We start from the raw sequence: 14,674 nt of genomic DNA on the forward strand, positions 1-14,674 counted from the left end.
CTACTTTGGAAGTGAAATCTGAATATTACTGAATTTTTAATAATGAAAATGTGTGTGAAATGTTTTGAATTGAGATATTCACAGCTTAAATATACAACCATGCTAAATTTCAGCCCATAAAAATGCAAGCCCTTAAAATACAATGCATTAAAATGCAAGCATGGTTAATGCAACGCATTTTTTTTTTCCAAGTAGAACAATTCAACAAGCTTTTTTGTTTCAAAAACATTTGGTATTATTTTACTTCCATACTACTGTACCTTTTGCAGAATTACTGGACTTGCGTCCTCCTGTCCTTGGGATTTTATACTCCTTAGTCAAATATACCGACAAGTCTGAACTACCAAGGACGCAAGTCTAAACTTAGCATACTTGGTATCAAGAAATGCCTACAGTCTTTGTCTGGCCTTGTCATGAACAATGAATCCATTTACCTGGATACTTACCTGGTGAAATCTACCTGAACGATCTGTTACATTATGTCTTCGATATTAACTCCAAGTCATCACCTTGTCTCCATGTCTTCTCCTGGTGATCACCCCCCCCATTCCCCCCCCCCCCCCCGTGTGCTCCTTGTCTGGTCGGGTCTCTGTGTGTGTATCACTTTTCCCCTGCAACAGATAAGATTCAAGTTTTCCTTCTCTTTGGTCACACCACGATCTGCCATCCAATTCACTACTCACCAAATAAATAAGAAACAAATAAGACACTACACAATAAAGGTCTACAAGACAAATCACAGACACTAAATTAATTACAGTTAATAAGCAAATTCTAACTGGAATTGGCCTTAAGACATGAGAAGATCTAGTGAACGAGTCAGTGCACGAGAATAAAAGCAAAATTGTTGAAAGCAGCCAAAGAAGTCAAGACAGCACAGACCGAAGGTAATTTTACGTCATCTGACCCAAATGTTCTTTGAGGGCAGGTCAAAGCAGCCAGTGGCAGAATATGTAATATGGAACATGGAACATGGTGATTTAGTGTCTTATAAGCAGTTTAAGCCCTTATGATTCATACTGAATGAAGCTGAACTTTCTCTGCAGGTGAAAGTGTATAACCTGACACAATATGAGCACGGAGCAGATGATGTGCTAGTCATGGGAACTGATGGCCTGTGGGATGTCCTTTCTAATGAGGAAGTAGCAGAGACTGTCACCTCATTCCTGGCCAACTGTGATCCCGATGACCTTCACAGGTTTTATGTTTTTGATTATGTGCCTTTATTTGTGCCCATGTATGTGCTAGTGGAATTGTCATGCATTATAATTAAACATTATAGCACAAAACTTTTGATGATGTCAAATGCAATCAAAAATTGTATTTTGCCACAAATTCATGTAGAAATTTGCCTATATTGCATATTAGGCAGATACCAAAACGGACAGGTTGTATTGTCCTCATCCTTGAAAAAAGCCATGATCAAAACTATATTAGATCTAAAAGCTATTACCAAAATGGCATTAAATACAGAACAATTGAAAATGAATAGACAATTAGAAACCAAGATGTATCAATTTTTTTTAAATTTCAAGATTTTAATTTTTTTTTAAAAACTCTTATGTACTGATGAGTTTGCCATTTCATGTCTAGTGTAAATTCTCAAGCAAAACCAGTTAACATTCTGTGTTAAATTTACAATTTATGCATGTTACAAAGAAAAGAGTGTCCATTTATTTAATACGTTTGTAAATATGCTTATATCACTTGAGATTTTAGAAAGACATATATTCTGTAATAGATTGTTTTTGTACATATGCAAATGAAGCTCACCATCTTAAATTTGTGAATGGCTTGTCTAATTGCCACTTGTTTTTATCTGGTTCTTCTGCTGTAGTAGGTTATATGGCACTTTGAACTGAAATAATTTGGCAAAGTGATGTAGAACTCACCTGGAACTAGCAACATACTGTAGAAATGCAGCTATTAATAAATAATCACCACCTAGCCAATCACATTAAAGCATTCAAAAGTGTATATTCATTAGTTAGTTAGTTATTCTTTTGTTCACTTGACAGATGCTTTGCCAAAGCAATGGCAAATATCACAATGTTAGAAACCTTTTATGTTATTTTGAGAAAAGTAAAAATATTTTGCGGATCATTATGAAACTGTGGCGGATCGCCACAGACTAGGTAGATTATATCAAATGCAAATAGCCCGCCTTGCTGGCAGAGCCTATTTACACAAACTCTGCCCAACACTGTCAGTTTTAGCCAGACAAAATTACAAAAGAAATCATCTTGGGTTACAAATATATCCTAGGAGAAGGGGAACGAGACACTACGTCTGATAAAATGCTATGGGGAATGCCTCAGCGTGACCGGTGTCTGAAGCACTCGTGCGAACGCGACATTGGTATTGGTCAGCGACAGCCTATGATGTCACTACCAGGGTGACCATGAGTATTAAAAGGGCGCCTGTGGAATACGTCATCCACTTCTTTGTCTGAAGGAGACGTGGCAGGCACCCCGCAAGCATGGTAGTGTCTCATTCCCCTTCTCTGGAGAACCTGGGTTAGATTTGTAACCCGAGACGTTCCCTTTCGAATGGGAATGCGCACTGCATCTGACAAGATGTTATGGGGAACAAATACCCACTCTGCCATGCTGAGGGAAGTGCATGCCCTATCGCCGCTGACTAAGCACTGAAAAACCTGACTCTCCTGACCTCATTGTCAGGGTCAGATTCCCCAAAGTCACACCAGCAGGCTGTCAGTGACGTTTTTCCCTACTACCACAGCCCGAGCTACATACCCTGAACGAGGAAGTCCCCGCAGGGTCAAGCAGTAGGGCTCAGCTCAACCACATATTTAAACCAGGGACAGTCCTACCAAGGGGGCTCCCAGAGAATCAGGCCACATAGACATAGCTATCCAGGTGGTGTCAGGAATTTGCAGCATTCTGCAGTAAGATTCTCTAACAAAAGAACGTAATACTTATACTAAGGCAGCTTAAAGATGAGGCTTGCAGAGAGTCATTTCACTCAGTATTGCCAACATCAGGAGAGCAGAGGCCTTTATTAAAGAGAACTAAGCCATCTGAACTTTTTCACTATTCTAGTGTTTAGCTCAAGGGAGTGGAGGCCTCAATCGTAATGACTTCTCAATGGATTAGCGAAGCCTAACAACACTCTGACTAAAAGCAGCCAGTGCTAGTTTTTAAGAAAGAGCTTTAGATAGTGGAGGCTTCAAATGAATAACTCTAAAAAGAGAGGAAGCCTGGCTACACTACCCTAAGAAAGCCTTCCTATCAGGGGGCTTACTGACAGCCGTTCTGCTTGAAACATGCATAGGAGTAGCACTACAGAGTGAAAACAAGAAACCTCAAAGAACAACTCTCCAGAGCAAGATATAAACACTCTATATCCCTAAAACAGCTATATCGAGGAGGCTCATAGAAAGGCTTGCCACTCAAAACATTATTGGTAATAGACCATACAGAATTAGGGGCCAAGCCCCATTGTAATTTTTAGTTTTCTTATTATTATTCCTCCCGAATGGGAGTCTATGGCAGCCCTATCAACGGAACATGAGAAAATGATTAAAATTGGCACTATTGTACAAATGGTCATGAATAGTCATTGGACCAATTTGGAGTCTCTAGAACGAACTCTATAGTACCACCACCAGTTTAAAAATTCTCTTTTTAAATGGCTATAACTTTTGAACCCTTTGTTCTAGAAAAATGAAATTTACTACACGATTCAGCTCTTCATGCTGATCACATTCAACATCTTACATTAAGATTCTGCCCATTACAGTAGCGGCCATTTTAAAAAGTACAGTATTCAGTTTTTTTCGCTACTCCTTCAAAATTTGTCCAATTTTTTTCACAAGGGCCTTCCAACCTGACAAAAAAACCATAACATAACATTAAGGAGGCCCCGCAAGAGCCTTACACTTAATACTAAATGATTCAGAGGAGAAATTCCGCCAGAAGAAGGCAGACAAAACACTTAACTCTGGTATAAGAAAACCATACACTACTTAAAAGACCTGAGCCAAACTATCAGAAGGCATTAGATCTTATCTAGCCATTAACATGATCTGTCCAGCCCTAGGGCCTAAAATGCAAGCGCATGCAGTGCCCACCCCAACCACCTATGTTAAGCACAGTCAATCGACTGGCGATAGTGAAGGGAGGGTGGGGTGGCATAGGAGGGAGGAAGAATGAGGGCACATGCTATTAACCTCAAATGGAGTGTAATGACTGAATCAATCAAACACACATTTGTAAAAATTACTCTTCCAACCCTTCACCCATGCAGACTCCGTAATGTCTGGCTCCCCCACTAAGCGCTATCACCATTTGCTCCCCACATACTTTTTAAAGACACTTGGGAGATATTGCCTGGTCAGAAAAGTACAGACCTTTAGTCCATAGAATTGGAATCCTTGCCACTAATTCATTGACAAATCTGTCTAAATGAATGAACATGCATTTCCCCAGTACATTTTGTGTATTATTACTGTGTGTATATTGTTCTTTTGTATATTGTATAGTGTTAGGCATGTCTGATAATAGAACTACAAGATAATGTAGCCCATCTAGGTTGATGGGCTACAGGTTGATAGGTGTTTCATATCAAAATACTCATCATTTAATAACTCACACTTCGGTGGACATCACAATCTCTTAGAATGCATTGTATGTTTGTTATATTTATCAGAGTATAAATGGACACAAAATACCAGCTTACTCCCCTCATGCAAACAAGTTCACTTTCAAACAAAGGAACATTTTAAAATAAAAAAGTTATAAGAAATAAAAAAAAAATAAAATAAAATAAAAAAATTATAATTTCCCGCTTGGAAAGTGCACCTTTCTCAGAAGATATTAATTAAAACCTCAGCACCATCAGACCGAACAATGAAGAATTTCTTCTGAAACTGCATATCTGGATGCTCCTCAACAGCTAAGGGTCTACTCACACTAGGCGCTCTGAACCGTGCCCGAGCTCGTTTGACCCTCAAAGCCCGGTTTGTTTGACAAGTGTGATTGCTCCGTTCTGTGCCTGGGCACGGTTCGTTTAGCCGGCCCTGGCCCGCTTGGAAGAGGTGGACCAGAGCACGGTTCGGTTGGGCTCGAGCGCGGTTCGCATGCAGTGTGAGCACAAACCATGCCGGAGCACGGAACAGCTGCTACTTTGTGTGCACTACTGTCATCATTACGACGGCAAACATCTTTATTACTACTTTGATAGTACGCTTATCAATTCATGTACTTAATTTGAGTGTATTTGGGTTTATAACGGATCTGGATCTCACCTTATTGATGAACAGGAATTGTAGTTTGCCAGTGAAGCTGCAAATTCTTATATTAACGTCAGCTGCCTTCGTAATAATCCTCTGATACGTGCAAGTGAAGGGGGAGAGGGGAGGGGGGACAATAGCGCTTGGGCTCGGTTCAAGGCAACCATGCCTAGTGTGTGTATCATACACTAAACGGCGATTTAGTATTAAGTTGTGAACCCCTTTGTTAACAAAGGTGCTTTATAGTGAGAAAGTGATGGTTCTTCTTCTAGCTCGCTAAATAACTCTTTTCATAGCTTCATTCCCGTTATGCTATGGTTTAATTTAATTTCCACTCTCTCATTTCCTATGTATGCATGATTTGTATGTCTGTGTGTGTTTAGTCTTGCTATGTGTTCGTGATTTAGTTAATTGCTTATAAACCAATGTCAATGATAACGATTATGATCACAGCTACATGCTAAGAAAGCGTTATTTTTCTTTGGCCACGGAAATTATCCTTTCTGAAGAGTTGATAAACAATCAATACTGAGTGTTCGCTGGCCGAACAGATTGATCGTTCGAATAACTGATTCAAATAATTATAATTAATTATAACGATGATAATTATGATTAATTATTCATATTTCTCTTTTGAGCTAATATGCTACAGGTGGTAGGGTAGATATTATTGACCTCATCAGTTCTTGATTGAATCACTTCCCTAAAATCATGTTTTTTCTTCCTCGCATCTTCCTCGCATCCTCTGCAACCTTTTCCTCAGAGTGGCAACACTAGCCTTCTGGCCCAGTCTTTGGTCGTGAGCCCACGACGGGCCACGACCCCCCAGCTGTTTGGGCGTAGGAGCAGACCCGGGCCGGCACAGTATAAATGTTTTAAAGTCTGCGGCCTGCGCCTTCGCCTCCTTAAACTTATCGACCACCACCTCAACAGATGTTGAAACAGGCCAAACAGTTCAGAAGGCGAAACTGGAACATCAAGGACAAAGCCCTTCTTTTTCTCCCCGATGTTAGCCATGTTTACCCACAAATGTCTCTCCGTGACCACCATTGCCACCATCGACCTGCCAATCGTGGAGAGGTCTGTTTAGTGGTCCGGAGAACTCAAAACTGTGATATAAGAGATAACACATTCTCCTCCAGCATGTCACTGCCGGCATCCACAGAGGAGCACAAAAGGGCCATCCCCCTCTCAAACACCTCAACAAGCTCCACCTGAGATCCCCACAATCCTCCTTGCCTCAGTGACAGCAAGACCTGAGCCGTGGGGTACAGGTGTTTGTCCCAGTTCCCTCCAGAAGAGGGGACAAACGAGAGCGGAGCTTTTTCATGGGAAAACGCTCATAGTGTACACAAATAGCCCCCTCAAGGACTGAGTGTGCATGCTCTTTGCCCAAACACAAAGTCCGTGTGTCAGGTGTCAAATAACAAGGACACCAATCAACACACTTCCTAAATGCCAGATTCCATAATGAATTATCGCTTACTGTACATGCTTCAAACAAACGGCTCCTGAAGACGAAGAATGTATTCCTCAGGTGCCCTTTTATACTCATGGTTGCACTGGTAGTAATGTCATAGGCTGTCACCGGCTAATACAACTGTCGCGTTTGCACACATGCTTCAGACACCAATCATGCTGAGGCTTCCCCATAGCATCTTGTCAGATAGGTGAGGCATTCCCCATAGCATCCCATTTGAAAGGGAACCCCGTGATAACAGCAGCATTGGTGTAGAGAGTAAGGCAGGTGGCATCGCGACTGACACAAGTTCGAATCTGCCTTTTTCCAAATTCATTCTTTTCCCAAAAATTAAGAAATTATTTGAAAACTGGAAATAAAGTGCCCAATGGGTATTTTATAGTGGGAAAATAGTGATATAATGGGAAGAGTTAGGATTAGGTATAAGGGAGAGCTTTTGGGACAAGGACAAGCAGTCTCTCGATAAGGTAGCATCCATTTATGATTTTAATAAATATAATATGAATATGTTACACTGAATATGTTATGTATACTGTTTTATATTATAGTACAATACACTGAGGTTTGCACTTTACACATAGTATCTGCCATTATTTGCACAAAGTATAAATAGCATCTAACAACTATTTACACTTATTAGTGAGAAGAAAATACTGCTAATTTTACTTAGTGTAAAGAAAATACTTTTTGTTGCTATTTACACTTAGTGCAAATAGCTGCTGCCAAATGGTATATAGTGTAAGTCTATATATGCTTTAGGTGTGTTTTGTGATCACAGGTACACAATGGCAGCCCAGGACCTGGTGATGCGAGCCAGAGGAGTTCTGAGGGACCAGGGTTGGCGAATTGACAATGATCGGCTTGGCTCTGGGGATGACATTTCTGTTTATATAATTCCCCTGATGTATGGTAACCGTCAGCCATAGTAGGCTACTGCCCAGCACTTCTTTCACACATACCCTGATATGTTTAAACTTACTTCCTCCCTTCTCTCTTTGGGTCAGTATAATGTGGTAAATGAGTCTACTGTAGTAACAACCATCACAACACCTAATAACACTGTATGTCCTCTTCTAAACATGTTAAGAAATATTATACCTGAACCCTTTTCCATGTGACCCCAGACTGACCAAGTCTGTTTCTGCACGGCTTTGAAAGTTTTTAAAAGTTTTTAATTTTTCTTCTTCTTTCTTCGTTTTTATCCAGGGCAGGCAGTAAGGATATTTCTAAATGCCAATTGTTTATATTCTTGTCACTTCTGAGGAACTATAATGCACTTTTCCTTAGTGATATATAGAAGTGAGAAAAGGATAATAACTGACAATATGATTTTAATGAATTTGTTTGGCATACTGTAGCTATGAATAATTCTTAAACAAAGTATTTTTGTTTGTCTATTTGTTTTTGTTTTATTTTGTTTTGTTTTGTTTTTTATTGTATCCACCCACAGTTGTACAGCAATGTTTTTATGTTATTGGTTTGACACCCTTCCTGTCCTCTATAGGATATCTTCTGATTTGCAAGATGTGGGTTATTGATATCAATGTAATATGTGTTAATTTGGTTAACCCCTTAAGCCCGAAGTGTACCGCCGGCGGGACCCCTCCCACCCCCACCCCCCTGATTCAGATACAGCTGCCCTGCTATATCTGAATCAGACTCTTGAATGGGACTTGTTTGGTAAATCCACAGTAATTAACAGAATGTAAATTTACTCGTTTAACATAAAGTCCACAATCTGAACCACTATTACAGTACAATCTGAACCGCACCAGCATTAAAATAAAGGTTACACTTTATTTCCATAGTCCACTTTAGACATTTTACTAACTATAAGTAACTTTGCAGCTAGATGTCAGCTCTCATCGATTTGCAGCTACATGTCAGTTAACTCTCATTAGATTATTAATAGGGTTAGGGAGTAGGAACATAAATGAACAAGGCCTTACCAAATGTGCATAGTAACACATTCCAGAGAAGAAGGTTGTAATCCTTGTCGATGGCAATCATCTTCCCCATAACTCCTTAATCTCAACTGGGGAAGGGGTGGGGGGTTGTAATGAATGTCAGGATGATTTACAAAAGCAGCATTTTTTAACAGATATTTAATTGAACTCATTCCTTTGGCTTAAACAGACAGCAGTGTCAACAAATCTGCAAATAAGCTTTATTAGTTACTAAGAGTTGATTTTAAAGGTCTTTATGTATCATGTAAATTGTATGTAATCTTTGGAGTTATTCCTTTGTGTTAAACAGTTATTACAGCAACCTTATTAACTTCTACCTCATTTATAGGAGATACCTCATATTTGGTATGCCTTTGACAGTTAAAAGATTTTCTGGAAATTGACTTTCAGACACATCATTTGCTTTGTTCCGAAACAAGGGACTTAATTTGTTACAATGTTGCATTTTCTTCTTGGTTCATTGGCAACATTTCAAAGCAAAAGTGTTTATACAAGTCATATGTGAGGAAAAACTCTTATTGGTCAGAGTTTCCTCTGAGTCATTCATCAAGACAGATTGACAAGTTCACTACATGAGCTTATTGAGTTTATCTCTAGCTGTCATCACACACGCAAACACTTATATGAATGTAGCCGTCATTCACTCTCTAACTGATAAATTATATATATTTAATTAAATTTAGAATTATATATAATTTATAATGTGGTTAGAGCGGGATTCAAGGCTTTGTCGGGACAGCATTCTTGCACTGCACGGAGAAGCAGCAAAAACTCAAAGAACCAGACACTGCTGCTACAACACATACAACACATTTCCCATCAAAATTTATGACACCACTTGGTTCATTGGTCCATTGGGTCGGATTGTTTTCTCACCTCAACCAGACCACCCCAGAGTTCATTTTCAATTGGGCCGAGACCACCTTGTTCAGGCGATCTTAGAGCGATTGTTTTGGTACAAATCCAAGCGTGACTGACATGTTCATATATGCCTAAACAAACGGAACTAAGGTAGGGAACTCCAGGTTCCGAAACAAATGCTCCAAATGAGCACCCGTAAAAACACCCGTAGATTTGAGTAGGATCTATCATATTCACATTATAAAAGTTTTCACCCAAAGTGTTCACCAAACTCTCTGGAAGTTTGCAACCACGTGATTATAAGGACATTATGTTAATTTCATGCAAGAAGAGGAGAATGTGTCTTAAGCCCAATTCTGTCCAGAATTGGTAAGATATTCTCATTTCAGCGTATCAGTGGACAAATAGTTGATAAAGTGTTAAATATTTATTCTGAATCATTTGCTTACTTTACTGTATGAATTTGATTCTGAGTCACTGTGATTCAAATATTGCCTTTGAGTTACACTGATCTGATTTCCATTGCAAGGGTTGAATGAATGAAAAGAGGTATTTATATAGTGCTTTTTTCTTATGTATTACTGTACGCCCAAAGCACTTTACAATCATATCAGGGGGTCTCCTCAACCACCACCAGTGTGCAGCATCCACTTGGATGATCCAACGGCAGCCACAGTACAACAGCGCAAGTGCACTCTCCACACAACACCCAGCTATAGGTGGAGAGGAGAAAGAGTGATCAAGCCAATTTAGCTTGTAGAATAAGATAGTTGCAAATTTACTTATATTCAGTAGAATGTCTGTTAGGGGAACATCAAAATAAACTGTTAGCAGATATTAAGTAGACATTCTACTAATACTCATAACTTGTAGTTGCAAAGTTACTTATTGTAAGTAAATATTTTAAAGTGGAGTATCAAAATAAAGTGTTAAAATAAATGTACTAATCCATCACCAGATTTCACATCAGGGAGAGTCTAAAAATGAGAGGATGTTTCTATGTTTGCTGATAGTGCACTTTCAAATGTTTACATTTTTACTGTCATAACAGATATTTCAGTTTTTGCAAGCTGTTTAAGCATGGTATACCAAGGAAGTTTCTTATAATCTAGCCACCACATTTAAAGAACAAAATACCATGAATTATTCTATTGGACTGCACTTTTTTTTTTTTTTTTTTTTTTTTCCCCCACCAAGCTTATTTGAATTTTGAATTATAGGTATAAAGCTAGTCATTTTGTCTTTACTTAAATTTGTGCTTCTGCAGCACCTTGTTTTTTTATTGCATGCCATAATATTTATTTAAAAACAAAAAAATGTTAATAGTAAAACATTGTTCTTATTCAGGTTTCAATTACATATACATTTGCAACATATGTAAAAAAATTCTGTTATGCTGATTATGCCTCAGTGTTTTTTTAACTGTCACCTTGCTTTTTCATCTCATTTGATATTGTCCTATATGTTGTATACATAACTATAATAAACAACCTAGAGAACCATTTACATACTTGATTTACCATTGTGAAAGTGTAATGTATATTTTGTAACATGAAAATGAATTATATTTTTGTTTGTTATTTAAAACAAAACTAGGGATTTAAAAAAATAAAGACTATGATGGTTTCTATGTGTCTGCACTGGTATTTACTGCAAATTAAGGACTGTCATTTTGTCACCTATCAATGACGACATATCCACGTTACCCTCGATTTACAGTTTACTTTAGTAGAAAACATGGAAACACCAAAGACGCTTTAATATATTATGTTTTATTAAACAGGTGAGCAACTGTTTGGATACATTTATCAACAGAAAATGAATTATTGTTATATAGCTCAACACGGTTAGTCTTGTCATTGTTTGAGTCACTTGTTTCTTGATTTACCATGAATACCATGTTTTTACCATGCCTTAGAGACAACACTATTTTGCCAAGTGGCTAACATAACATAATCAGAAAGCTTTTTCCATCATACAATATATTTTTAAATTAACTGCATGTCATTTAGCAACACAAGTCATCCTGTTTTTATTTAATATGACATTCTAATATCTAGATTACTGCAAAGTGCAAGAAGTCTCTTATACCAGCTGCAGCATAAGCATAATAAAAGCTCCGCTGGACTCCCACAGCTCTCGGCTTGCCCTGCTTCATACCACAGTATGAACATTAAAACTTTAATACATTAGCTCATCCATAAATATGATTTCTTCCCTAGTCCGTCGGATTGCTTTCCATCGGCTGTGGAGGTGAAGATGAAAACTCCCATGATTCCACGCTCATTCACAGCATCATCAAGCTACACCTTTGTTTTGAATAAGCGACCTCAAGCATCGAAAATGACATGTTGTGCCTTTAACTCAGTAGCAGGGTTTATTGACGGTAGGTAGAAATACCTGTTTTTATGCGCGTTTTGAAGTATCGCATCAGAAACGAGTGATGGAAACAGCAAATTTTGGGGGGGAAAAAATCCCTAAACTCGCAAAAAAAAAAAAAAATTACGCTCAATTGAGGTGGTTTTTGACTTGTGCAAAAAAGAGCTAATGCGAATAATGGGAGATGGAAATGCATTTGCCGAATAAATTCTGACGTAGCGAACATTAACTAATTCCACCGTCATCCGTTCAAACAACTTGATGGAAACGCGCCTAATTCGCATTTGTTTTGTTTTTGTTTTTTGCAAACTTTGAAAAGATTTGCTTCACGTTTGGATGGAAATACGGCTACTGATGCGGAACAAGGAGATCAAAAAGGTAAGATAATCCACAGGTGAACGAACAGGAGACTGAATAGTCTTTGTGGTGACACAATGAGCAGGGGCTTAAGTGCAGTCCAGAAAATGTGGAACAGCGGTGAGAGATCATGGGCCTCATTTATAAAATGTTGTGCAGAAACCATCCTAAATTCGATCTTACGATCATTTCTCAGATGTTCCTACGTGTGATTCATAGAATGAACGTACACAGAAAACGAGAGGTGGGGGGGTACAACCCACTAGATACTCTAGAAGGCGGCACATGGGTGTAGCTTGATGGGCTCCCTTGCCGCTGAGAAAGCACTGTTCCAATGACTGGGTTAGAGGTAACTTCCACAATGAATGGGAGACTCGGGTCCGGATACACAAGGGGTAGTGATGAGTAGATAGATGGGCACTGATGAAAGCATCCTTGATGAATTGTAAGGAAGATGAGTCTTGGGTGTTTCAGGACAGAGAATTGGGTTTCACACACAGGAGGGAGGTAAATGGAGCTGTAATCAGGCTGTAGTTACAAATTAATCATTGGTAGAAATTAAGAATTGTTGGGGCTCTTTTATTAATGATGTAAAGGCCAGGATTTGTACCTGCTCAGGATTGATGTTGTAGCCATATATTCCTTTATGGCTGTAATGGCACTCATTATTATCCAAGTTTGAAAATATACCATTCGATCAAAGCAACCAGTCTGACGCGACAAACTCATCCAAGTCGTTTTATTCTTTTTTGATTCTTGTTTATTTTGTACTGCAAAGCAGGAAAAACCTTTTAAACTTTATATAACAACAGAATACGGAACGACGGTCAAAAACTGTATTGCTCCGTAACTTGCTTACGATCCACTAACCCAGATATGATGTCTTAAATCACCTCATCAGTTAGCAAGGACATAACAAAAGCATATGTAATTATAGTATAAACATTCTTAATCTTTACAAAAAATAGAAGTACAATAAGTAATAATCTAACAAAACTTAAATATTATCAGATTTGCACAATGTGTATTATGGCTCTAACAATGGCCTTCTGCTCCAGAAGTGACAGGGGATACATTTGTCCTCTGGGCAATGGTGCACCCGATAGCAGGTCAATGGCACAGTCCTGTGATCTATGTGGTAGAAACTGGGAAGCATGTTGGGGGCTCGATATGTCTTTGTAAGGCTGGTATTCCACAGGGACATTGACTTGGGAATCACCCTGAGGGCTATCAATGGAGATAGCATGGAGTTCAACAGGCTGGACTGGTGGGTAAGTGACTGACTTCCAAGGTGTGGGTTGCGCAGCAGATGCAGACACTCCTGGAAACAGGTCTCTCCCCACACTAGCACCTCAGTAGACCATGAGAGCCGGGGTGATTGGTGTTGCAGCCAAGGATGCCCCAGGATTAGTTCGGCTGTGGAGTTCTCCAGAACCAGGAATGAGATGGTTTCATGGTGAGTACATCCTATGCATGGGGTCAGTGTGGTCAGTGATGATTACCTTTCCAAGTTGTTTGCCCACTATTGAGTGGATTGGGAGTATGGTGGAGCAGTGGAGATCAAGTGGAGGCAGAAATGTGTGAACTTTTAAAAACAATGTCAGACACCATCATTTGCTCTGGCCCCCCTCTTTACTTATGGCGATGACAAAATATATAGTAGATTATCATCACAGAATGGCTGGTTGTTAAGCCATGGAGGTTGAACTTGGCATATAAAGCAATGCACGTAGAGCAGTTGTCATGTATAAACAGCTTCATAAAGTCTTTTCAACCACACTAATTCATTATTTCTGTGTTACAATAATTCAAAATGATCAAAGAAGTCAGATAAAAGTTTATAGTTTGGACATAAACACTTTGACCTCAAATTCATACATTGACATTGACCACAAATTCATGCCAACAGTTGTGGTTGCCTGCAGTTTTACTTGTGTGAGAGAGAAAAGCAGAGGCTGCATCGTGTTCATGAGGAACAGCCTCTGGAACCACTTTTAACCAGTCTTGTTCAACACAGAACCAAGTTTAGACCGATGCTGTTTATATAAATCTGAAATGTAAATTATAAAATGTAAAAAAATATATATATAGTATAGCAGTGTTTCATTTGTATAATTGTTTTACACTTTAAATAAATAAATAAATAAATAATGAAGGCTTTACTTGGCCCTGAATAACAGAAATTATGAAAAGTATGTTGTGGGTGAATTACGAGATTCATCATGGGTTTCACTTTCAGTAGGTGGCAGGGTTCTGAACTGTTTGGCTGAACGCAGTAGGAGGAGGAGGAAAAGGAGTGGGTGGTGGATGAAAAGGGATAGGTGGCACGTATGGATAAAAGGAGTGACTCTGCACAGTGCCATAGGTGCCCTCCTG

At 38.9% G+C, this 14,674-nt stretch overlaps 1 protein-coding gene across 2 annotated transcripts in view; it reads left to right on the top strand.

Moving 5' to 3' along the window:
* LOC127510561 (protein phosphatase 1H-like) overlaps positions 1-10,623 on the top strand; it is a 132,225-nt gene extending 121,602 nt beyond the window's left edge. For both annotated transcript variants that reach the window (XM_051890145.1, XM_051890149.1), the window contains 2 exons: positions 1,047-1,198; positions 7,513-10,623. In XM_051890145.1, the coding sequence (XP_051746105.1) occupies positions 1,047-1,198; positions 7,513-7,660 (300 nt within the window). In that variant the 3' untranslated portion in view covers positions 7,661-10,623. The remainder of the gene's footprint in view (positions 1-1,046; positions 1,199-7,512) is intronic.
* The last annotated feature ends 4,051 nt before the right edge of the window (positions 10,624-14,674 follow it).

The sequence above is a fragment of the Ctenopharyngodon idella genome, chromosome 4 (genome assembly GCF_019924925.1).
Source record: "Ctenopharyngodon idella isolate HZGC_01 chromosome 4, HZGC01, whole genome shotgun sequence".
In the NCBI taxonomy this organism is placed as follows: Eukaryota; Metazoa; Chordata; class Actinopteri; order Cypriniformes; family Xenocyprididae; genus Ctenopharyngodon; species Ctenopharyngodon idella.